The sequence below is a fragment of the Eublepharis macularius genome, chromosome 5 (assembly GCF_028583425.1).
Source record: "Eublepharis macularius isolate TG4126 chromosome 5, MPM_Emac_v1.0, whole genome shotgun sequence".
In the NCBI taxonomy this organism is placed as follows: Eukaryota; Metazoa; Chordata; class Lepidosauria; order Squamata; family Eublepharidae; genus Eublepharis; species Eublepharis macularius.
The window spans coordinates 27,100,034-27,124,994 of NC_072794.1; the positions used below are offsets into that span (position 1 = coordinate 27,100,034).

General features: G+C 42.7%; 1 protein-coding gene across 2 annotated transcripts; it reads right to left on the minus strand.

Annotated features, from left to right (window-relative positions):
* Window positions 1-1,155: 1,155 nt before the first annotated feature.
* FAM20B (FAM20B glycosaminoglycan xylosylkinase) lies at window positions 1,156-23,476 on the minus strand. 2 transcript variants are annotated; one of them, XM_054981911.1, is made up of 8 exons: window positions 23,383-23,476; window positions 17,749-18,278; window positions 17,097-17,183; window positions 14,126-14,235; window positions 12,688-12,859; window positions 7,195-7,386; window positions 5,855-5,914; window positions 1,156-3,769 (listed from the first exon to the last, which is right to left on the minus strand). In XM_054981911.1, the coding sequence occupies exons 2-8, from the start codon at window positions 18,123-18,125 to the stop codon at window positions 3,538-3,540; spliced, it is 1,230 nt and encodes a 409-aa protein (XP_054837886.1). In that variant the 5' UTR covers window positions 18,126-18,278; window positions 23,383-23,476; the 3' UTR covers window positions 1,156-3,537. The 2 variants fall into 2 exon arrangements, with proteins under 2 accessions (XP_054837886.1, XP_054837885.1); XM_054981910.1 differs by lacking the exon at window positions 23,383-23,476 and adding an exon at window positions 21,545-21,626.
* Window positions 23,477-24,961: the final 1,485 nt, after the last annotated feature.

The window sequence follows — 24,961 nt, forward strand, 5'->3', positions numbered from 1 at the left end:
GTCAGACAGATACGTGAAGGAAAATCATACAGGGAATTCTTATGAGGAAGATTACAAAATGGGAAGAAGAGTTGAGGTAGAGAGGTTTGGTGTGAATTTGATCATAAATCTTACAGGTGTAAATTACCTATGTAAGTGACATAATAGATTATGAGAGCAGTCTGATAAACAGAGTGATAAGCAAAGTGATGAAGTGAGATAAATAGGGTAAATAACTACTCAGGGAGAAGCAGAGCAAGCCTGCTACAAGCCAACCCCAAAAAAGATAATGGAAGAACACTGTTTGTTTTCACCTACAGCTCTACAACTTAAACCACCTCAATGCATCATTTACAGTCTCTCCTAGATAAGGATATTTCTCTTTCACAGGTCTTGGGTGGCTGGCCTTTCCTTGCCCACAGGCAGCCTCCCAACTTCAAACAGCTTCTCACCACCAACCATGGACCATCCAACAGAGACATAAACCCAGGAACCAAATTCTGACACAGACCTAGATGCCAACTTTACCCTCTACCGTTAGATGACCTAATAACATTAGCTATACCATCCTGGGCGCATCCACTTACACATCACTCAATTTAATAGATGCCATCATATGCAAGCAATACCTCTATAACCACCTACATTGGAAAAATATGTTAGTCTCTGCATGAGAGACTCATTTAACACAAATCGGACAGAAGAAATCACAACAAGTCCATTCCATTGTTCTCGTATCAGAATGCAATGTAACGTAGGCCTGAATGGTATCCACCTCTGTGGTTGAAGTAAGTGGCTTCAACTGAAAAGGTTTTGTTAACCAGCCCAAGACAGAAACCCTATCTCCTGATTTTTATACCAGACCTAGCCAAGCCAGAGGCTTCATACTGCCACTATCAGAAGGGCTGATGTTGCCTTCTGTACCCAACATGGTTTCTGAGGCCTGAGACTGTAAAGCCTCAGGATCCCAGCCTCAGACCATGAGGCTTCTCAGTTTAAACGAGTCCCTTACACTTCCCAGACCACTATGCTCCTGGGAACTAGGTTAACATTAGTGTGAAAGGGAGTCACATGGAAGCTACTGCAGCTAGTGACAGAAGGGCATATGTAGACAATGTTTCCCTACCCCCAAAAAACAAGATAATGTTCATCATCCAGTAAACAACTGATCCAGTCTTGGTTTATTAAAATTTTTATTCACATAATGTTTATTTATGCAGAGTTTGACTCTGGGGAAAACACATATCATGTCTGAGATTACACTGTATTCTCTTCTGCTGACAGCTTCCATTTTGTAGCTGCTGCTGCCGGCGATCCTCTGGCAGCTCCAAAAAGAGGTGCGAGTTTAAAGCATTCCGCTTCAGCTGCCACACAAATAAGTTACTTTCTTAATAAATTAGTGTCTTTTTTAAATGAGTGTGATACAAAATATTTCCAGTTCATCAGATGCCAAAGTAGAAGCTCATATGATGTCTTCTGGCTTGCTTACCAACTGAGACAAAGACACAGAGGGCTCTTTTAAACTCACTCTGGTGCTTCAAAGCTACTCTGATGTCCACGACTGGGCAGCAAAGAAATGACCATCTTTCAACCACCCGGGGTTATTGTTGTTTACACTGGTGCCCACTTGACACGCTGTATGAATGATGAGAAGATGGGAACATCCTGAGAACCTCAGCCAAATCTGCATGACGTTTCCCTCGCTAGCACTGCCTATCAGTTCTGGATGTAAGACTAGCCGTAATAGCCAGCTTTTGATGATAAACATCTCACCTTAATGACTGAACTGATAATATTTTTTATTTTATCTTTCCCTAAGATGTTTCTAACCAGTGACCCTCACTGTAGCAGCTATTACTTAGTCATTCCTGTTGTAACGGCCAATACCTAGCTGAACCACCTTGAGAAAAACTGGCTCAATTATTAATGTTCTTTTTGTTCAAGCAGCTAGCTTGCTACCAACATGGTCTGTCAATGGCATCAGTGTTTGTTTAGGCAACGTTTTTAAGAGTTACTGGCATAAACACAAGTCTAAAAATGCTCCATGGCAGGGGAAGTTGCTGAAACATAAGCAAGAATCCTTATTCTATTTGTGTCGACCAAGGCACTGCCTTGGTTTTTAAAAATCTTTTGCACATGCTTTTATCCTTTGGCCCAGTTGACGTAAACATCTGTTAGAAAGGTGACTGATAAAGATCTTTTAAGTTCTTAACAGGAGTCCCAAACATCAGTTTTAATATCTATCAAAGAAGACCAGCTGAGACCTCTGATAAAGTCTAGCTGAATATGCACTGGGCCATAATAAAATTAAGACACAGGATAATCGTCCACAAATTTCTTCCTAGTGATGTGGAAAGAGGTTCTTTCCCAAACTGTCAGGTTTATTCTTCCAAGCAGAGACACCTAAAGCTTTCTGAAAATCAGTGCAAGCTACAATTCCAGGCTCATGCTCACAAGGCCAGCAGATAGCAGCTTGAGTTTGAAACAAAACAGTGTACCAGCTGACAAAGGCCCTCTGAAGACCCCGTGTAAGTTGAGAGTTCAGCTATGACCAATGATACAATACCAAAGATATATCCTATAGCACTGCATCTACGACTACTTCACATGAGAAGTGACACATTTGTCAGAAAATCTTCCATCCTTTCAAGTTTGGGATACTCAAATTATTCCAAGTGCAGCAACGAATCCTATTTGTCTCATGAAGAGTACTATCTATATTCTCCTAACAGACTCAATCCTTCTTCCCCTAATTGGAAAGACAATTTGGTTCAACTGAACCTGCATCCGATTTTTTTTAAGCATTAGCAGCTACCAAGGGAATATTATTTACTTAAAGAGAGCAAGAACCCTTGTCTTGCCTAGTAATCTTTATGAAGAATTTGTAAGTCATCTTTAGAACTGGTTGGGTGTTTGCTATTATCACACAATTCTGACTCCTTTCAGCTTGATCACCGTGACAACTTAAAGTAGTTTCTTTCCTCAGCATCCTGGAACTGAAGGAATGTGCTGAACAGCACAGTTACAGTCACACACGCTTTCATAGGGCTCACAAAAAATTAGAAAGACACCTGGGTGGGGTTGTGTGCACACTCCAGGCGAGATTCCAAGGAACCTCTCCCACAGCTGTACTTATCTTGCTGCTGCTCATTTAGAGGAGCCATCACTGATTCCAAACCAGCTAATTCTTCACAACCCTGAACTGGACTAAACTATTTTAAAAATTATATCTTGAGCAGGTGAGGGCAACCCTGGCCCCTCTCAAGAACCAGTCTGATTTAATGTCCCAATTCTGGTCTTTTCTCCATAGATACCAGGAAAGCTCTTGGTGCAATATCCACTGCCAGCAATGGACCTCCCAAAAAAGTTCCATACGGCCACCCAAGGGCAAGTCCCATGTCTTCAGCAGGAACTTCGAGCTGCTGTTTTCTTCTCAAACGCAGGGAAATCAGGCGTTTCATTTCCAGTTCAATCTGGTCACAGCCACACATCGCCCATTGTGCTGTTTTTCTATTGTCTGTGTTTTAAGAAAGAATCTCAACTGTCTTCTGTTGAAAGCTACAAATGGGAGAGTGTCATCCTATCTTCCACCAGCACAACGTCTGATCCAAACTGGTCTGTACATTGTTTTATTGTAGCCAGGATGTTCAGGAGTCGTTGGTCCAAGGCGTCCATGTGCGGTGCGGACAACACTGGTGAGATGGGGTCATGGGACATGGCAGTTTTTAAGGCAGACTTCAGCACCCCATTCTTTAGGTAGTTTAGCCTGTTCCAAGTGGAGACACGGATGCTGCAAGGAGAAAAAAAAAAGTGTGTGCAACAACTCTTGATTTGCACTGCAGACCTCATGGAGGTACCTCATTTGGGCCTATCTGCACAGTTGATGTTGCATATAGTTATGGGTAGTTTATACACTGACACACAATATTGCAACAAAATCAGTGGATCCAGATTAGGGAGACCTGGGTTCAGCCGTGAAGCTCTCTGGATGACCTTGGACCAGTCAGTGAATCTCAGCCTAATTTAACTTCTCAAGGACACAGCAAGAATAAAAATCCTCCCTAGAGAAAGGGCAGGATGCCAAAGATTCACGTAAATCCTCATCATACCTTTGACACACAGCTCTGCTTCTCATTTTGAACAAACTCAGGTGAGGTGGTGGATGTCCTGAACAGTTCAGTACAGTTTAGTAATGGGAGGGATCGGAACTAATACTGAAGACCAATCTAGGCAAAACTGAGGTGCTGTTAAGTCCACAGTAGATCTAACCAGAGACTGAGGAGCCAGCCTGCCCTTAAGGAGCAGATTTATACTCTCGAGTCCAATTCAATCCATTCCCTCAGATTTCACCTGTAGCATTTAATTAACTTTGGTTGGTTGCCAGCTGTGTCCACTCTTGGACATATGAGACCAGACCCATGCTCTGATTACATCCAGATTAGACTATTGCAATGTACTTTACACCAGGCTTCCTTTTAATACTGTTTGGAAACTCCCGTTGGTACACTATGAAGCCACAACACTGCCAGCTGAAATACTGGCATGGAAACATGCCAAGCTGATTTTAAGAAAACTTCACCAGCTGCCAATTTGTATCTGAACATAATTCAAAGTGCTGATCTTTATCTCTAAAGCCCTATACGACGTGGGATCAGGATCCCTGAAAGACTGCCTTCCACCGTACAAATCTGCCAAGATCAGCAGAAATTTTGTTGTGTGCAACCCCCATCTTCTGCCATGAGATTGGTGGCCTTTGGAGACCGAGAATTTTTCTGTAGTGACACCTTGGAATTCCCTCCCTACAGAAATCTGACAAGCACCTACTCTTAGCTGTCAGGCAAAGATGCTTTTATTCTTCCAGGCACATGGTGATAATTAGTCTTATGTTTGGATACAGTCAAGATAAGATCTGAAGGGACTGCCTAGATCACAAGTTCAGCCTCATAGCCACATTGCTAGGCTAGCTCTCAAATTAAGTCCTAAATTAATTCTGTACACACAGAAATTTGTTCACTCTGGCTATGGCATTGCCAAAAGCAGCGATCTGAATATTTGCTATGGTTAATGGCAGGGCTATAACATGAAAACAGCAAACATGATTTTTATGTGCCTGTCTTTGATTAAAGGAGTTTGCAACATTTTTTGCAGCCACAGAGAATAAGAACACTGCTATTCTTGTGAGAAATTCCTGAGCTAGAAGCCCTCACGGCTTCATTGCTGCCATTCCTCTCATCATTCCATCTCTCCTGCTCCCTACAATTCCTTCCTTACGCAGCAGCACTTACACGGAATACCAGAACTAGGTTATGTATTGTCAGTTGCTATTCTTCATGACATTCTGTATAAGCCAGGCTTTGACTGTTGAATGTTCTGAAAGCTCTCTCAGGTATGATGGGGGACCACAGCTGTTGGCTGCCATTGTTTGTCTAGGCAAGTCTGCAGATCTACAATCCCAGTTCTCTTTCAGTGCATTCCTAAGCAGAGTTACACTCTTCTAAGTCCATTGAAGTAATCTGTCTTAGAAGGGTGTAACTCCTCTTAGGACTGCACTGGCTATTTATCTCTAGGGAAGCCCTTAGAATTATCAACGGTCAGATCATGGGCTTACATGTAGCTACTTTTTGTATGATCATGGCACGTGTACCTGGAATATCAAGTTTGGGGGAAGAAGTCCAGAGCTATCAAGATCCTTAAATATAAAAGATAAATGCAGATTCTAAATCAGCAACTGGACTACTATTGCAATACACTGGATTAGCTGCCTCACCTGTACGTTCCAAGGATGCTCAGAGGAAACTTAATCACCATCAGTTTTGCTTTTAAGATTTGCATGTTGTATACAAGTAAGACCAACAGATATTTTGCCTTTACTCACATGCAGCATTGATAGAGGGGTGCAAGGATGCTTCTCTCATCCAGGGAAGGGTTCCCAAAACTGAAAAGCAAATGGTATCAAATCAGACAAATTCTTTGGGAAATTCTACTTCCCCTGACCAAGCAATGGAGGAGTATGAAATACATGCAAGTAACTTTGAAGTTCAACATCCCACAAACAATTGGTTGGCTCCTATAGAGGGTTTCCACAGATAGGGAGTTCTGTCCATGAAGTACGACTTCCTCCCCTTTCACTCCCCTCTCCTGCTGCAGCCTGAAGGGCCCATCAGAAGGCTGCTTCAAAGGGAGAGGGCGAAACAGCATGAGGCGGAGACAGGTCTCCGGCAGGAGGGTGAAACTGGCAAAAATCACCCTGTCCCCTACTCCATCCATGGAAATCCTCCATGGGATCCAACACAATGAAATCAATTAAATGCATCAACAGGCTGGATTGTTTCTAAAATTTCACTGAGAACTCCAATCTCAGACCTTTGGGTGCAGTCCCTAACAGAGGAGTACAGCACATGCTTTGCATGTAGAAAGCCCCAGGATCAGTCCCTGGCATTTTCAGATATTCAATTACATGTTTTCTTTCCAATGGGGGCACAAAGCAGCTCACCTCATCATTCTCTCCTCCTCCGTTTCATTCTCACAACAAATGCCGTGTCAGGCAGATGTAGGCTGAGAGAGTGACTTGCCCAAAGGCACTCAGCAAGCTTCCATGGCAGATTCAAGCTGAGGTCTCCCAAATCCTCATCTGATACTCTGAGCACTATGCCTCTACATTTCACGTAGCAGGGCTGGAACAGACCCTGACTGAGAAAGTTGTTACTAGCTCAAGTGGACTATGTGGCTGACATCCTACCAGCAGTCTGTCTTAGACTAAGGCAGCTTCATATATTCACATCAGTGACCATTACTTGATTCATGTGATTAATTAAATCAAACAGTTTTCCTAAACCAAGGACAGTTTTCCTAAAGTGACATATTTAACCACCAAAAGGTGAGTTGGGGTAGACGTTTAGGGGAAATATTACCTAACTTTCTTTCATTGAACACTTTGGCTCAAAGTACAAACTTAAGAAAGATTTAAAACTCTAGAAGGAAAAGATGGATAAAAGACTTGGGTACCTAGCAGCTCCAAAAAGTAACAGAAAATGTAAGAGAGACTCGCGGAGAGGTTTGAGTTCATTGAACACATGATGAGGGTCTAGACTTCCAAAATATATCTTTTAAAATTGTATCTATCCCCCACACTGTTTAATTGGCTCCAATTATAAAGCAGATGGCTCAAGGAAGTCATTCTGTTTAGAAAACTTGCAGATATTCTACAGCTCTTACCTTTTGGCGTTGTCAAGGAGAATAAGCATGCTGGCCCCTTCATCATCCTGAAAGCTTTCATAATGATGTCGATCAGCATTGCCAATCAAGTAATCAAAGATGGCTGTATCTATGATGTCAAGGAGCCGTGGTCCTGAGTCATAGGGCGAAGTCTTCTTCACAGCATCACAGTAGCTCTCATCATATTCCCACCTGAAAGAAGACATGGAATATCCAGGCCAAAACTGTGATGGTTTTTATGACCTGTTCACCATACGACTGCCCATCTTCAGACATATTTAAAGAGAGACTCTGAAAAAGGTTCTGTTCATTTAAAATATTTATTACCCACCTTTCTACTTTACAGCAGTTAAGGCAGCTTACAATGTAAAATATAAAAACAATAAAAAAATTAAAAATGAAGAAGGTTCAGACGTGCATAATCTCAGAGCTTCCACATTTAGTTTTTTCCCTCTCCTACTTAAATTGTGAGCAATTAGGCTATCTACAGAAAGTTCTGACGTCAGATTTGTTCAAAGCCTACTTCGTGAATGCCCACAGCAAGAGGCAGCCAAGTTGTCAGCTTCACTTAGGTTTCAACCTAGCAGTCCCATCATGTTGCATAAGCAAATTTCTTTTACTTAGACTGGGCACTTAATTCAACTTAACATCTCAATCTGCCGTTCTATGATTTTACAAGTGGGAGACCTGCAAAGACGTGCTGGGGACATCTCATTTTTCCCTCCCCCACTACCCATCTTCCCTAAAAGGCCCTACAGCTTCTCCCTTCGCCTGCTTCCTTCTCTCCTTTCCACCCACCACCCAACCTCTCTTTATGTGCCTTCCATTGTCTTCAATTTTCCTTCTTTCCCCCGGCAACCTCTCCCTGTGCTGGGCCGAGTTGCACAGTGGGGAGCCCACAATGATGTGCAGGGAGAACCTTACTTTCCTCGGTCCCCCCCGCCCCTGTCTAGCAGAGCCCCTTTAAGTTCATTGCCTGTATTGGTTCAGGCTTCTAAGTTTCCACAGGTCCAGTTCTAGCTTAACATCCTGGGAGCAGAATGTCTGGCTCAGCTAATTAACTGCACCTGCAAGCTGTTGCCGAGAGGGGGGGCCTTGAGAAACAAGGGAGTCTTATCTCTGCACGTACTCCTCTCAGTTCCCGCCTAGCAACGCGGATTGCACGGCACCTCTGATTGGCTATCAATCAAAAAAAGAAGATGGCTCCTCTCAGCCCTCAGTAACTAGCTCAAACTAGCTTGAAGAACTTCCAACAAGGCTCCAAGAAGGAGGGAAGGATTGCTCCATGCTACTTTTCCATCAGCATGAGAGAGATTTTTGCTCTATGCCAGGCCTGACGACCAGACCTGCCTGGTATAGTTTGAGGAATATGTTTGTGAGTATGAGCCTCAAGTTTTCCTCAGAGAAATGCTAAGTTAGCCAGCTTTATGTTTTAGTTAGTCAGCTACAGTTACAATAGACAAGCTTTTATTGTTTTAAATGCCCTTTGCTTGTGCCTTAGGGTGGCTGTAAGCAGCACTTGAAATGGCAGGCGGGAGGTTCTCCCTTTGCCAGCTTCCTTCTCTCCTTTCCACCCACCACCCAACCTCTCTTTATGTCCCTTCCATTGCCTTCAATTTTCCTTCTTTCCCACGGCAACCTCTCCCTGTGCTGGGCCCAGTTGCACAGTGGGGAGCCCACAATGATGTGCAGAGAGAACCTTACTTTCCTCTGCCCCCCCCCCCACCACAGTATCTCTTCTTCTCTTTTTAGCAGCCTCTATAACTTCACCTTTTGACCCTTCCATCCACCTTTTATCTAACCCCATATTCAGCCATGTTTATTATTTACTTCATTTATACCCCATCTTTGTCCACAATGGAGTTCCAAAGCAGCGTATATCAGTCTCTCTTCTCTGTTTTTCATCACAACAACCCTGTGAAGTAGGTTATGTTGAGTGTATGTGACAGGCCCAAGGTCAACCAGCAAACACCACAGCAGAGCACGGTCTCCCAGATCCTAGTCTAAAACTCCATCCACTAAACCACATCAGCTTTCATGGGGTGGCTGCTGTTAAACAGTACCAAGCAGCTGACCTGGATGAGTTAGGCAAGCTGGATGGTAGCAAGTAATCCACTAATTGCTGGTGGGCCTGGTCCCACTCAGTCCTTCCTCAAAGGCCAAAATAGACCTGGAAAGGGCCCTCCCCCTCCTGCTGCTTTTTCACTGGCAAAAACCATGGCTTGAAGGCTGGCAATACTATTGTAGTTGCCTAGCAACAAGTACTGAGAGGGCATTCCTTTCTTAAAGCTACAGGTGCTGCTTGTATTATCTGGGCAGTGAATGGATGCAAAAGGAAAATTCAAAGCATGGAACATGGAATGTGAGAAGTATGAATCCATGTAATCTCAAAATCATAATAAGAAATGGAACATTTAAACATTGTAATCCTGAACGTGAGTGAACTAAAGTGGACTGGACATTTTCAATTAGAAAATTATGAAGTGTTTTACTATGGAAATGACAAGCTTGGAAGAAACTGTGTTGCTTTTATAGTGAGGCAAGATGTAGCACAAACAATCAGGAGCTATAATGCAAAATCTGACCAAATAATAATCAGACTTCATGGAAGGCCTATCAACATAACCACCACTCACATTTATGCCCCCGCTACAGATGGTGAACAGGAAGAAACTGAAAGTTTTTATGCAAATGTCCAAGAAGAAATTGATCGTAAACATAAACAAGATGCACTGGTAATCATAGGTGACTGGAATGTAAAATTAGGAGACAAAGTAGGATCTCTAGATTCAAGTATCCTCAAATTGGGCCATGCTGAGAATTAGATATATTTATCATGTTTTATTTTGCATACAACCTCGAGCAGGTTCTCTGAAGAGGTGGCATATACATTTTCAAAATAAACAAATTGCTTCCTGCACTCTTTATAAATGAATGTTAACTTCTTTTTCAAACTGCTGCTCAATTTTGTACCTATTATCCTCGCAGGGGCAAAAGGAGACACTACATCTTTTAGCATTCATCTCCTCTGTACAAGTCAAATTGCCAACTCTTCTTCTTTGAAATGCAGCACATTTATTGCTGCTTTAACAACTGACAATCTGGCTCTAGGAAATGACCTTCATCACCCCCTAGTCTTCTCTAATGCAGGTGTTGCTGGAAAAGTCCCCAAGCAAATTGCCTCCAGGCCACACCTTCTCCAGGGGAAGCTATTCTCCTCCATGACCTTTGTTTAAGCCAGTCTCTTGCTTCTCCTTTTTCTGTATAGGCTCCCCCCGCTATTCTCCCTCAAAGCCCCTCTTCTAGCATGGGGCTCTACCAGCCCTTTTGTGGGGCTGGGTTGCAAGGTGCAAGGATCTGACAATGTTCCCCTTCTCCTCCAATATAGAAGAGAGTTGTGCTGGGTCCTAGTGTCCTTGGGGGCGCTAGATACCCACACAGGGGAGAAGTAGGAAGAAAAACTAGTGATGGAAGCAAGTGCAGGCAGTGTGCTCCCTGCAGCTACAGAACTGAGCATTAGGCTCTGCTTTTGCAAAGGACCGTAAGATTTCAGTAAGATGGTAAGGGAAAGGAGAACCATAGAAACACAGAACTAGAAGGTACACCAAGAGTCATCCAGTTCAAACCCCCTGCACAGTGCAGGAAATTCATTGCTACCCCCCCTCTGTGACCACTGCTCAGAGGAAGGCAAAAACCCTCTAGGTTCCCCAGCCAATCTGGCATGGAGGAAAATTCTTTCCTGAATCCAAAGAGGTGACGGGCATAACCCTGGGCCTATGAGAAAGGGCCATGCGAGCCTAGCAGAAGCTCATCCCTTCATTCCCTCCCTCTCCAGATCTGCTTAAATACATTTTGAGTCATAGAATTATCACTGCTGTGAGGTGGCCATCTAGCCTCTTCTTAAAAACCTCCAAAGAAGGAGAGCCCACCACCTCCCAAGGAAGCCTGTTCCGCTGAGGAACCACTCTGTCAGGAAGTTCTCCCTAATATTTAGTCAAAAACGCCTCTATATTTAATTAATTTAATTCTGAACCGACCCTCTGGGGCAACAGAAAACAATTCCTCTCCATCTTCTATGTGACAGCCTTTCAAATACTTCAAATACTTGAAGAGGGCTATCATATCACCTCTCAGTCTCCTCTTCTCCAGGCTAAACACACTCAGCTCTTTCAACCTTTCTTCATAGGACTTGGTCTCCAGACCCTTCACCATCTTTGTTGCCTTCTTTTGGTCACATTCCAGCTTGTCAACATTGTTCTTAAACTGTGGTGCCCAAAACTGAACATGGTACTCCAACTGAGGTGTAACCAACGTAGAATAAAAGTGATACCATCACTTCATGTGATCTGGACACGATACTTCTGTTGATACTGCCTAAAATTGCATCACACTGCTAACTCATGTTCAGGATACAGTCTACTAAGACCCCTAGATCCTTTTCATATATACTACTGCCAAGACAAGTCTCCTCAGCCTACATTTATGTCTTTGATTTTTCCTACTTAAATGCAGAACTTTACACCTATCTCTGCTGAAATTCATTTTATTATTTTTAACTTAGTTTTCTAGCCTGTCAAGTTCATCCTTAATCTTCTTATGTCTTCTACTGTATTTGCTAACTCTCCCAATTTGGTATCAAATGCAAATTTAAAGAGCATTCTCTCTATTCCTTCATCTAAGGCAATTATAAAGATGCTGTACAACACAAGGCCCTGGACAGATCCCTGAGGCACTCCACTTGTTACCCCTTTCCAATAGAATGAGGAACCACTTGCAAGCACTCTTTGGGTGCTACCTTTTAACCAGCTACAAATCCATCTTACAGCAGTAGGACTGAATGCACATTTTACCAACTTGTCAACAAGTAATATGGAAACACGTGCATGTCATGAAGAAGAAATGTTTAACCTTGTTATACACAGGAATCCTTAGCCCTGAAGAGCGATTATCAGATGCTGCCATGGTTTTCGAACACATTTCACCAAGCAAGCAAGATGGGCAGAAACTTGGTTTGTGGGTTATGTGATTTGTTTGCTGGAATCAAAAGCAGATTCTCAGGAATCCGAATTTCAGAGTGGAATGACAAAAAAGCAAACTGAACTTACTCTAGTCAGGAATTGGATTCTCTAGAAGGGGAAGAATAACCAGAACCATATTCTGTGCTCTTGGGAACACAGTTTACTTTAGTTGCAGAAGTTAATGCAATGCCAATAGTAGAACTGGAGAATATCTTAAAATCTTTATTTCTTCACAGACTCAAGCTTTCAACAAAGAAGGCAATGGCCAAGAGATCAAAATGAACCTTGAATTTCCCACTGTCTCTTGAAATATTCTGCACATTAGGTTAACATACCCTTAAGCCACAGCAAACCTCCCATCAGTGACACCTCCCATTCTTCTCCACGAGCTAAACCCTTAAATTCTTATTTACATGTAAAACCCACCACTAGACTGGTCAACAGACATTGCTTGCTGTCACGATGCATCTCATACCTGGCCAATTTGCCCTCCCTGTAGGTCCTTCCCCATGGATGCCGATGCTTCTGAAGAGGCCAAACATCTGGCAACCACAGCGTGACCGAACCCTCCATGGTGTTCCCATCAGCGCAGGCTGGTTCCGTTTCCCGGCAATAGTAGCACTTCCCATAGAAGCAAGTATTATTACCTTCAAGGCAAAAGAAGAAACCACTTCAACTTGATGTTCGGATTTTAAACAAAAAGGCTTTGGGATGTTCTAAGACAAAGTTGGAAGTCTTCCAGAGGGAAAAATTCCAATCTAGAAAATTTAAATCAACAGGCAGGTACTACTGCTTCCCAATATGTTGGAAAGAGGCTGTAACAAATTTTACTGTGCTTGATGGATTAAAACTTGACTGCGAGTAATGACAGATGTTTACTTTATATAAATATATGCAAAGGACATTTATTCACATACCACCTAAAAATGGGAGTATCAAAGTCTGAAGCAGACCCCCTGGTACTTGATACAGCTGGCGGTTTCAAACAACTGTCTCTGCAAAGTCTGATCATTTAAAAAAAGACTGGTTTATATCATACTGTAAGCCTCATTGAACCCATTCTGAGGAAAGCCAGAATATAAATATTTTTAAACCAACAGTTGAAATTACTTCTGAAACATTCGTTGTCCCAATTAACAAAAGCAGTAGCGAAACAGCAAAGACGGCTCCTTAACGGAGGATTCTCTGCACAGACCAGTATGTCAAACAAGCTCGTCAGCAGATGTAACAGGGTGAATTTGACACAGTCTCTTTCTGAACACGAAGGAGACTTCTGGTGGCTGGGAGCAGGGAATATCTGTCGTTTCACCCCCAGGGCAGCTTGTGCCCAGCACTGTTCCTGGCAGTCCTCTGCACCTGGATCAATACTTGGGGGATCTACATCAACAGGGGAAGCAGGAAAGTTTCATTCCACAAGCAGAGCTCTGCTTGTAGGTTACTGGATCACAGCCCAATGTTTCCATTTTCCCATAGTTAAACTCTTGGAGGGGAGCCACGGAGTTATGTACTCCCCTCTCTCCTTTCTTCCCTCAAGGGCATGAACTTCCCAATCTTTTCACTTTTTAGAACTAACCAGTGCACACTCCCTGCACCAGTGTTATTGCTAACTGCAGCTAGCTTCACACCCGTTTACAAACCAATCATGGTGAGTGTTAATACCAGTGTAGACATAATTCAGTACCATGGTTAGCTCCAAAAGGGCACCACAGAGGAGATTTCACATATGAGAGGTGAGAACGAAGGGAAAGGGAAACGAGACCATCTCATCCTCCCCATTTCTTAAACCTTGGGAGATTACAAAAGTTTCATCTGCACTGGACATAAGGGACCTGGAAAACACAGGCAGCCAGCTAACATTTTCTACAAGGTTTTTCCAGCTGAGAGGACATTTTTAAATGTGCATTCTCACTTACCTAATGTCAGGAAGGTACTGAGCAGCTGCTCCGTGGCAACGGGTTTGATTTCTGTGCGGAGATTCACAAACCTGCCAACCACCATCGGGGCTCGCCGGAAACCCAAGATTCTGTGGGGTATAGGGAGGAATAAAGCCTGAGGAGATGCAATACAGAATGAATCTTAAAAAAAAGTGCCCAGAAGTTAAAAACCTTTTGTGATCCTGTTAGAAGTTGCTGGGCTTCTCCAGCACAGCGCTGATGCACCTTGGCCATCAAGGAGCCAGAATAATTATTAAACAGAGACTATGGGACACTTCTCTCCAAGTAGATAGAGCACAGGCCTTAAATGTCCCATTAGTGGGGAACAGAAAACAAAATTTTACTCCACCCAGCTATCTCTTTTCATTGGAGTTTCCAAATTACCGCAGAGCTTTCACCTTAGCACGTTTTAATGCTCTCCCATCTGCTGTCTTGGAGGGGAGATACGCTCATATTCCATATGCAAATCGCCTCTGCCCCTGTCAATCCGGACAGGTAGAGACGATAGAGCATGTCCTTCTATACTGTAAGTTCTATCAGGAGATTCGTACAAAGTATATCTTACCAGTTATTGCTGCCCACCCAGGCAGACCAAGTCAGTCTTATTCTGCCCTCCTTCTAACTGATTCCTGCAAAGAAATTACTGCTAAGGCTGCAAAGTTCTGTGCTTTGGCTAGTGTAATCAGACAAAACATTATTACTTCCTCTAGAAATTTTAATTACAATTTTAACGATTTTACCCATTTTAGCACACTGATGTACTTAATTCTTAGACATGTGTAAACTTAAAATTAATGTACTCTTACAGTTAATTTTATTCTGTTATCCTTTTAGATGTTTGCTGTAATGAAATCACTGCTGAGGTAGCAAGATTCTGCACCCTGACTAGTTTAATTAGATAGACTATCACAACTTCCTTTAAGAAATTTTAACCAATATTTAACAATTTTATTTATTTAAATATATTGTTCAGTTTCCTAGATATGCTTAGACATGTAATCGATGTATTTGTTATATATTATTGTATATGCTGACTCAAATTCTGATCCTAGATCGTAATAATAAACTTGATAACAAACTTGAAACCTTTTGTGGAGAGTTGGAGAACTTACAGGCCATGTTTCAACTGCGTGAGAACGCCTTAAACTGCATGTGCCATTCTCATCACATGGTTTAGAGTGCTCACCATTGAAAGCAGAGTAACTTGCAATTAAGGAGGCTAGGAAAAAAACATCGGAAATGTGTCCTGAGCCACAGACAAGTGGTTCAGCTGGGGCCAGGCTGCACACATAACCGGAGCTGAGAGTCTATCTACTCCAACCCAAGGCCCTGAGGCTGGTTGCTGAAACAAGAGTGAAGGTACCCTGGGCAAAGGCAGGAAACAACCTTTTAGAGTTCAGATCAGGTCTGACCAAAAGAGAAGTGTCATACTGCCTGCAAATCAGTGAGGCCAGCATTGCACCCATATTCCACACACCTGTACAGTGTCCCAGTTTGCCTCAGGCTATGAGATTTCAGGTTCCAGCACCTAAGTCCTTGGCAACAAACTCAGAACTACACATAATGGCCATGCAGGAACGATGCCAAAAATAGCATCTCCACATTGAATGTTCCCCTCCTGCACCATAATGTTTAAGAACATGCAGACATTTGACACACGACAGGCTCAATCCAGGGATGCAAGTTGTGGTGTAGTCCTGCTCCAGCACCGATTTAGAGCGTAACTAATGTTCTTGGCTTGATTGAGAATGTTAAAGACTTGAAGAGCATTAAACTGTTAAAGAGCATACATTCCAACCTAACAGCACACAAAGTATGTAAACAAGTAAGAAAGCCTTGCTCCAAGTGTTAAAATTATTTCTCTGAGATATCCTGCAGGCCATAGAGGTCTCCAGTGGATGAGAAAGGTCACTGAGCAAAATATAAACATTTACTTGTTTTGGTTATTCTAATTAGATAAAGATTTTAACCTTGATTGCATTCCTTTCCCAAGAGAATGTCAGATATATGGCTCCGGCTTTTCAAATGTTTGCATAATTCATTTCTCGCTCAAGCTTGTCAGATGTCATGTTCTCTGTGACAAGCGTCATTCTGACAGAGTGTTCGCATCATTCTGACAGCATGTTCAAAATAACCTTTGATCTTTTATTCTGTAAACAATTAGCAATTATCCTATAAACAAATAGCATTGATTGTATATAAAGCCCTCCAATGGAACTGGTCCTTACACATTTCAGCCTGATTGGTGATGGGTGTCATGGGCTTATTAAATTTAAACAAAAAAATTTTCTCTTCTGTAATCACTGTGTTTGGTGTCTTGAAATATATGTGGGTAAGTGATAGTAGGGGACTTATGAACTGGCAGCAGAGTACTATTATAAAAATTCCCCTATCAGAGAACAACTCTCTTATACCTAAAATTGGCGGATACTTACCAAGGTACTAAGGGAACACTGGAGAAGATGGGGAAAAGTTTAACTGCTGCAACAAAAGGTTTAGTTGCTTACAAAAACTCTATAAAATGTACTAGCCCACCTTCCCCCCACTTTTTTTACAGACTTGCCTGCCCCACATTAACTAACCATGCATTTGCAGCCTAAGAGAACTACTGTAATGTTCCCATACTCGTCTCTTGGAAGTAAATTTTTTTTATCTCCCACAGGTGACCAGACAAGTGACTATTTACAAGCCTACTTCAATGACAGTAATTTCACTTTTTGATGGCTGCTTCTGTTGCTGCTCCAGTAACATAAAGAACCATTTGGGAGCATCTTCCTCAAAAAAATATCTACAGACTCACATTTAAACACAACTAAAAAAAATGTTACGATAGATGGTTCTTCCAAATAAATAAAGGAAAAAGAAAACACAGTCAGTTAGCTAAGGACGACACTTCAACTCCTATTCTCAGTCTTTAAAAGCAATGAATTGCAATTCACCGTTTGTGTACCTGTCAAGATGGAAGGCTGCCACTTCTGCATTGTGCCTGTCATACCCAGCATACGGCTCCCCTTCTACCACATAGTCTCTGGCATATCTAAAAAGATGTGACAAAAGAGATGTTCTAGTGCATTGTTCTGGATTTCCACTTCCAAGCTACAAAAGAAAAGGTCAAGTGGAAGGAGGGCTTTGCATCACTCCCAAGTAATTCAGTGAGAAGGAGCAGGAGCGAATTTAGAGTAGTGCTCTTGGGTCATAATGTTATTGCCGTTTAAGCAAGCGAGCCCCGAGCTACAGCTTTCAACAGCAGGCACAGAAATGGTTCTGTAATCTACATTGTGGTTCACCATCAGCGAGATGGAACAGCTTTTCTGTGGCTACTTCTCACTCATGCTGCTCCAGGAAACCCAGGACCCATGAGAGAGACATCCATTCACAAACTTGCCTGCAAGAATGGCATCAGAGGAATTATCTCAGATCCTTCTCCCCACCTCTCTCTACACCCTTTCCATAAATACACATTGTGGAGGAATAAACAGACAAGCAGTCAGCTATGTCTCCTGCCACCTCTCCTTCTGCCGGGGGATGATCATCAAGCGCTCCACTTTGGGAAACCCCGGTGAAAGTAATTTCTTTATGCTTCCATTAAACGGACATTTTACCTCTTAGGCTTGAAGACTACTTTCTGTCCCCCTTCCAGTATGAGCAATGCCTTCAGCTGTGTTCCCTTGTAGCCCACATCTGCTTTGATGATCTTTTTTGTAGCCATGGCATGCATTACTGCCCCCAGTTCTGGAGTCTCCTCCGGATACACTTCACGCGGCACCACCCACTGGGCTGCAATCTCCCATGGAGACTGCAGCGTGTGGTCAAGTCGGGGGTCCAGTTCCACCCGCAGGCTTGCCATCATACGATGAAAAGCACGCTGGTCCTCACGGTTAGCTGCCGAGGTGTCCAAGTTGTCTATGAGGAAAACCTTGGTGAAAATAAAGATGACAAGGAGAATTGCCAGAAGCACCACCCGCTGCTTCAACTTCATGGTGGAAAATAGTCTCTAATCCTGATAAGCTCTTCCAAGGGCTACAGGAAGTCTCTTACAAAGCGAGGCAAGCAGCAGTGTGGAATTTGATGGATTTCATTCATAGCCTTTACTCCAACTAGCCCATTGTGGCAAATGCATCTTCTTTTACTGCTGTAAGTTAATAAACATAATGGAATTTTATACCTTGAGGCATGGTCTGCTCTCTGGTTCTATATAATGGACATTTCAGATGTTTAGTACTTTTGCTGTGCATGTCAATAAAACAGATCTACTTTCTGTAACCAGCGTTTCTGAGCTCCACAACAGGCTGCTGGAAAGATTTGTAGTTGGTGACAGTTATAAGGAAATCTACTTACATGGTCTAAGAAAAAAAAAGCTGAACCTGGGAGATTTGTAATACCCAACAAGAATCTTGCAAAATAAAGTTGCGCAGGCTGCAGATCCATGTAACAAGCCATACTTCCTGTGCATGGTCTTTTTTTCAATATTACAAAAAAGTGCCACCAAACACAGAAGAGACAGTGCAGTAGCATAATTATGCTTGCGTATACCACTGCAAGCCACCCAAATTCTGTTAATTCTATCACAAAGCCCCTTATTTCTTTAGATTTACAGTATATTAAACTACACACTTTGTGCTCCGACTAATTAAATAAGTAAATAAATAATAAATATGGCTGAAAATGGCAGAGCAGATAAAAGGTAAGTTGATTGGTGGGTGGAAAGGAGAAAGGGCTGGAAAGGGCTGCCAGGAGGAGAGAGAGTATGGGGGGGGGGATACAGGGGAAAGTGAGGTACCTCCCACAAATCCTTGCCGGTTCCGCATAGTGCAAATGGGCCCAGCTCAGCAGGCACCATGCAACTTGGCCCAAGTATTCTTGGAGAGGCTGCCAGGGGAGGGAAGGAGAGAAAACTGAAGGGGGAGCAGATAAAAGTGGGTTGGTTGGCGGGTGGAATGGAAGCAGGAAAAGGAAAGGCTACTGGAGCTTTCAGGAAAGGGAAATAATAAGAAAAATGAGATGCCTTCTGCAAGTCCAAATGGGTATTATTCTGTAACACATCATTTATACCAACTGTGAACTATATCTACATCCAGTAAGAAATAAAAACTACATTTTATCAAACCACCACGCAGAACAGGATGCGACAACCAGGAGGCTCAAGGATAAGAAACACGTGGAATAAGAAAATGATGTTACTACACTTCTTGTAGTCTGAATGGCATTATACAAAGAACATGTTACTTCATGCAGCACTCATAGGGGCATTTCATAATAAATTTCAGTTATGATACTGATTTTGTGGTATTCGTCAGCTAAAGTTTCACCATGTTAGCTATGTTTACTTTATCATGTTATACTTAATCCTGTTAATTTATCTGCTACTCATCAAAAAAGATTAGAACATGGTAGTATTTGACCAATTGCCAGATAACATAAGACACGTGCATTACACAGCCACATTTGAAATATGAACAACTCTTTCTTAAACTGGCAATAGCAACAGTACTCAAGTCTCTACAGTTTAGGGTGGCAATTTAGAGAGGGGGAGAGGAAGCTCTTTCCCACACTCATCCCAAAGTCCCAAAGATCAGAACAAAAACCAGAAACACTGCATAGCCTGCTCTCTTCCTCTCTAATTTAACAATAGTATTAAAGAAACAAATGTTGCTATTTCCTAATGAAGTAGGACTCACGCAGATTAGATGATATTCTGGTTAAAACTGAGCGAGAAGTATGTTCATCATCTCCTCCTTTCTTTGACATGTGGCACGATCTACTTTTTCTTTGCCAGTTTTCCATGGAACTTCCAAAACTTACATGGTCAGGAAAGCCTACGGAACCAATTATTATTGCCCTGAAATTTGATAGCCTCTGTTTATACCTTGAAGGTAGAAGTGTTGTCTTATTTTTCTTTTTGTTAGGTTTTAATCTGCTGCTGTTTTGATGACTTTTGATAGCTATTTTACAGTTACTGTTCTTAGCTGTTCAGGCATCATTGTTTTATCAAACTAATATTTTATCACGTTTCAAAATTTATTATGAACTACTAGGCTTATTTACAAATATGATAGCAGAGTATACTTTTCACTAATAAATAAATGAGAAAATTGAGCATCTGGGGTTTGTTTGTTGAGCTCTCCCTGGTGCTTAATTTCAGGGGGCAAGAGAAAAGAGGAGTGTGTCTCAGTGGTTAGAGTGTCAGATTTTAGGGCGGGGGGAAGTCCAGGTACAAACCACTCTCTACTATGAAGTAGACTGGGTGACTTTGGATAACCACCCTCACTTAGTCTTACCTTTCCTACCGTTATTGTGACAACAAAATGGAAGAGGAGTAACTACATATGCTGCCCTGTGCTCCTTGGAGAAAGAGCAGAAGAAAAACAGGTACCAATTGTATGCATTTCTTTTTTCTGGAAACGTGTTTTTTTTAAAAAAAATTTTAATTGATTTCCAGTCTCTAAACCCATTGATTTCAATGGGCTTAGACTGGAATAATTCTGTTTAGGATTTAGTCTAAATTCTGGAATAGCAATTTTCAGGATCTGTTTTGACTGGATGGGATTGCTTCATGTTGTTTATTGCAACAGAACTTGTAATAATAAAAAGTGTTTCACAAAAATAAGCTTCAAAAACACTTCTACACTTAAAAAGTTTTTCCCCTCTAGAGTTCCTCAGAGAGGTTTGGTCAAGACACATGGCTGAATGAAGAGGTAGAATGGGCTGTCCCTCCCTACAAATAACAGATTAGTCCATTAGGGAAAAAAGTTCTGGTCTAGACCTTTGCATGCTGTGGAACTCTGAACAAAACGACGCCCTCCCCTGCAGTCTGACGTGGCCCCGTCCATTTTCTCTCTTCATTCTGCAGCACATGTAGATCAGGCCAGAGGAGGAAAGCAGTGCTCTCCTCAGTGATTCAGCAAGGAAGGAGGGAGCGTCCTCTACACATGTTCAGAGGCACTCTCACCCAGTAACACCCCCTGAGCTGCAAAGCGCCATGCCTTCTTGTAGCAACTCATGGGTGAAAGTAAAAGGACACTCCGCACATGCCCAGAGGCACTTCCACCTATTCACCTTTTCTTTTACCTGATATGTGTCAACGGCTCCTTCTACCCCAAGACACACGAAGGGGGGCAGAGGAAATCGTTTTTTATTTCTTTCACTGCCCCTCACCACAACTGAAATGTGGCAGCTGCGAGGTAACTGCTCTGGCCCTGATGCCCCCCACCCCTGTACAGGACAGTACTTGGTACATCCCTCCTCACCTCCCCCCTTTACTTCAAGCACATGGACGGATCCAAAGCGGAGAGGGAAGAGGGCCCGGCAACTCGCCTCGCTCTGGCCCTCCAGTGCGCGCGCCCGTCCCCTTCGTTCCCTTCCCCGCTCCTTCTCCTGAATGCCCACTTTATTACTTACGCGGCCAACACGCACCCGCGCGCCATCCCCGCTGACTGGGCCCGCCGGCACCGCCGACGCCGCCAGCTGCCCCTCTCTCCGCGCTCCCCTCATACACGCAACATGGTACCGCCCAGCTCGTCTACCCCCCCTTCAACCAATGGAAACACCCGGCAAAGCCACGCCCTCCCTCCACAACGCATCCGCCCTCAACGGGGCTACGTCGCGCGGTTTATACTCTCGCGCTAAGCGGGGAGAAGGCCCCGCCCAGGAGTTCGTTCGAAGAGGCTCGGCGTTGCCTGCCCACACCAATGAAAAGCCACTGCCCAATCAGGACGTGTCTGTTCCTTCTTAGCTGGCCAATTAAAAAAGATACTCTGTAGAAGTCAAGTGGGCGGGTTCGTTTGTTAACTCTTTCCTGGCTGGAGAAGACTAGCGGCGGCAATCCTAGCGATGCTTTCCTGAGAGTAAACTCCATGTAATAATATGAGACTTACGTTTGAGTAGACCTGCTGATGGTTGCTTTTTATGACTTAGGGCGCGCCCTAATTTAGCAAGAAGGTCCTTGTTCCATCCTACTTTTCTCAAAATAAAATCCATCTAACCCAGCGTTGTGTGTCGAGTAGATGCCAGTGAGAAAACGAATAAACAGGCCAAGGACATCCTTGTGTGTTTCCTTCCTTAAAAGTACTCTGCACCGTACATGCAGATTCCATTTAGCTTGCATGTGTAATCGCTGTCGATCCGCCTGAACTTACCCTTACTTTAAAACTAACTGAAATGATGGCTATCACCACATTTTACAGTATATTTGTTGTAGAAAGTATTCATAATGCCTGAGGCCCTGTCTCATCAATGAAATGTAGGCTGGTACTCATTCTAGGGTTGCCAGCTCCATGTTAGGAAATTCCTGGAGATTTGAGGGGAAGAAGCCTAGAGAGAGCCAGGCTTGAGGATGAGAGTGACTGCAGCAAGGCATAATTCTATAAAGTCCACCTTCCAAAGCAGCCATTTTCTCCAGGGGATCTTTTTGGCCTGGAGGTCAGTTGTAATTCCGGGAGATCTCCAGCCACCACCTGGAGGTTGGTATCCGTAAGTCATTCCTAGATTAATGGGTGGTTAAATTAATTAACATTTCTTTATACAACACATTTAACAACTCAGCTAATGGGCGATCAGCTGTAAAACCAACATTGGCTTTGTTCGCTTTTACAATTATACATGAACACCAAACAACTTCTAGTTACACAACAACACTGGCTGCATCTGTACACAGCTGGCTAATGTGCCATGGTTGCCCTTTAACCGTCATTAACCTGTCTTGTCTACACATGAAAATCCAGTTAAAATGATTGCAAAGGCGCAGTGGTAGGGATACCAGGCCTTCGCCTGTGCTCCCTGGGAAGTGTTTGGGGTTGTGTCCGGGAGGGGAAAGAGTCATTGTCTCCCATGACACTGGCATCAGTTTCTAGAGATACACTGGGGGGAAGTGATGTCACTTCCAGATCTTCATCAGTGTCAATGAAATGTTAACAACGTTCCCCCTCTTCCATCTGTTGCTCACTGGAGAACAAGCAATGGAGGGCAGGGGTTGGAGTTCCCTTGCCTTCAGTATTATCTGCCCTGAGCTCGCTCGCGAGGAGGGCGGAATACAAATCTGAAATTAAATAAATAAATAAATAAATCTCCAGCCACCATGTGGAGGTTGGCAACCATAGGTTTTGCAACGAATTGCAAGGAGGGGGAGAGTAGAAATTAGTGTCAGCAAAGTAATTCCCCCTCCCCTGTTTCCTTTAAGTGACCCTGGAGGTGACATTCTACCCCTTCTGCAGCATATTTACAAATATATTTTTGCTTACCTGCTGCTTGTCTGTGGAAGATCCAGTTTTGCATCTTTTGTGATTAGTAATGAACCACCCAATTATTAATAGGACTGTGTTTTTCACCCAACATGGGTAGGATAAAGAAATTCAAGGAACACATAGTGATTTTAAGAAAGTTAAGGTGATGTTTGCTGAAAGTTAAAAATGTAACACTCCTTTCAAAACAAATATTGAGAAACATGGGCAGGCCTGAACACGTCACTCTGTAAAGGATGTAGCACAACAGAGTAGGACAAAATGTGAGTTCAATAAAAGGAAGGCATTTAATTGTATTTAAAGAGAGACGGAAATAATTTGCTATCTAAAAAGGTAAATAACCATTAAGAAAAATGTCTTATAAAGTCAAATATTATAAATACAGCACAATAGTTTATATATTTTTCTTATATTAGGAGCTGTGGACTGGCAGGTCCCTGGATAAGTTTGCCAGCTTTAGGAAGTACTAGTTTGTATATCACCAGGAAGATATCACTGTATTCTTGAATGTATACATAGAAACATTACAACTTGGGTGTCAATTTTTTTAAAGGTGCCAAACAATTGGTCTAAAAAGGCAGAATCAGATAACAGCCTTATGATACTTATAGATGAATAAATTCTTATTTCAAAAACCTTTAAACAGAATCTACTTTTCAATTTTATCAGTTTGGGAGACAGTATAATATCTATAATTTAGTTTTAATATCCAGATGTTGAAAGTAGAATGCCCTTCACCCACCCAACTGTAATTTTTGCTACTCTCAATTCAAGTTTTAGATCTTTTCCTTTTACTATCCTTATCAGATTACTCAAGAAAATTTGGAGGGGGGTTTCCCTAAGAGCATTTTAATATATGGTCTTTGAAGTAAATATGCTAACAAAGGTACACCCTGAAGGCTGAAGTGGTGTTGTTGCCTTGCTCTATCATGATTCCATTGATTTATATAGACAACCTGTTCTCTGCATCTTTATTCCTGATGCTGGGATCTTGAGATAGAATTGGGTCCTGTTTGGTACCATGTAGCCCTCTGCCTATCCCTGTGTACCAACTACCATTCTGTCTTCCTGCCTGAGCTGACCCAGGTGGTCTTGCCACTGGTAATAGAGTCTCCCAGGCTTTTGGTGTCAGGGGAATTTGCAATATATATACCAAAGTTTTGATGTCTGGACCGGTTCAGGATTTCATGGCCATCATAACAACTATGGGTATGTCTAAGTTGACATCATGCCCATCACACATAGTGGATCATACTTTGCATTTGGTGTTCTGGTCAGGATAATGATCTAGGAGTGGAAAAATTCTATTTGACTCCATTGTCAATCATGGACCATTTAGGGTTGCCAAGGGAATCAGCAGGACAACAGATGGGGAGGGGACATTGGGAGAGGCTGTCAGTGACTACATGCCTCTCTAGGAATCACTGGAAACTCTATGGTAGACCTGTTAGCAATTTTTAAACAAAATTCTTTTTGCCATTGGCTGCAGTTGTATTGGTGGGCAGAAAATCTCCCATCCCCAGTGGGCACACGGCTACCCTAGGACCACTGTCTGGTTGTGTTTAGCCTAAATGTAGCA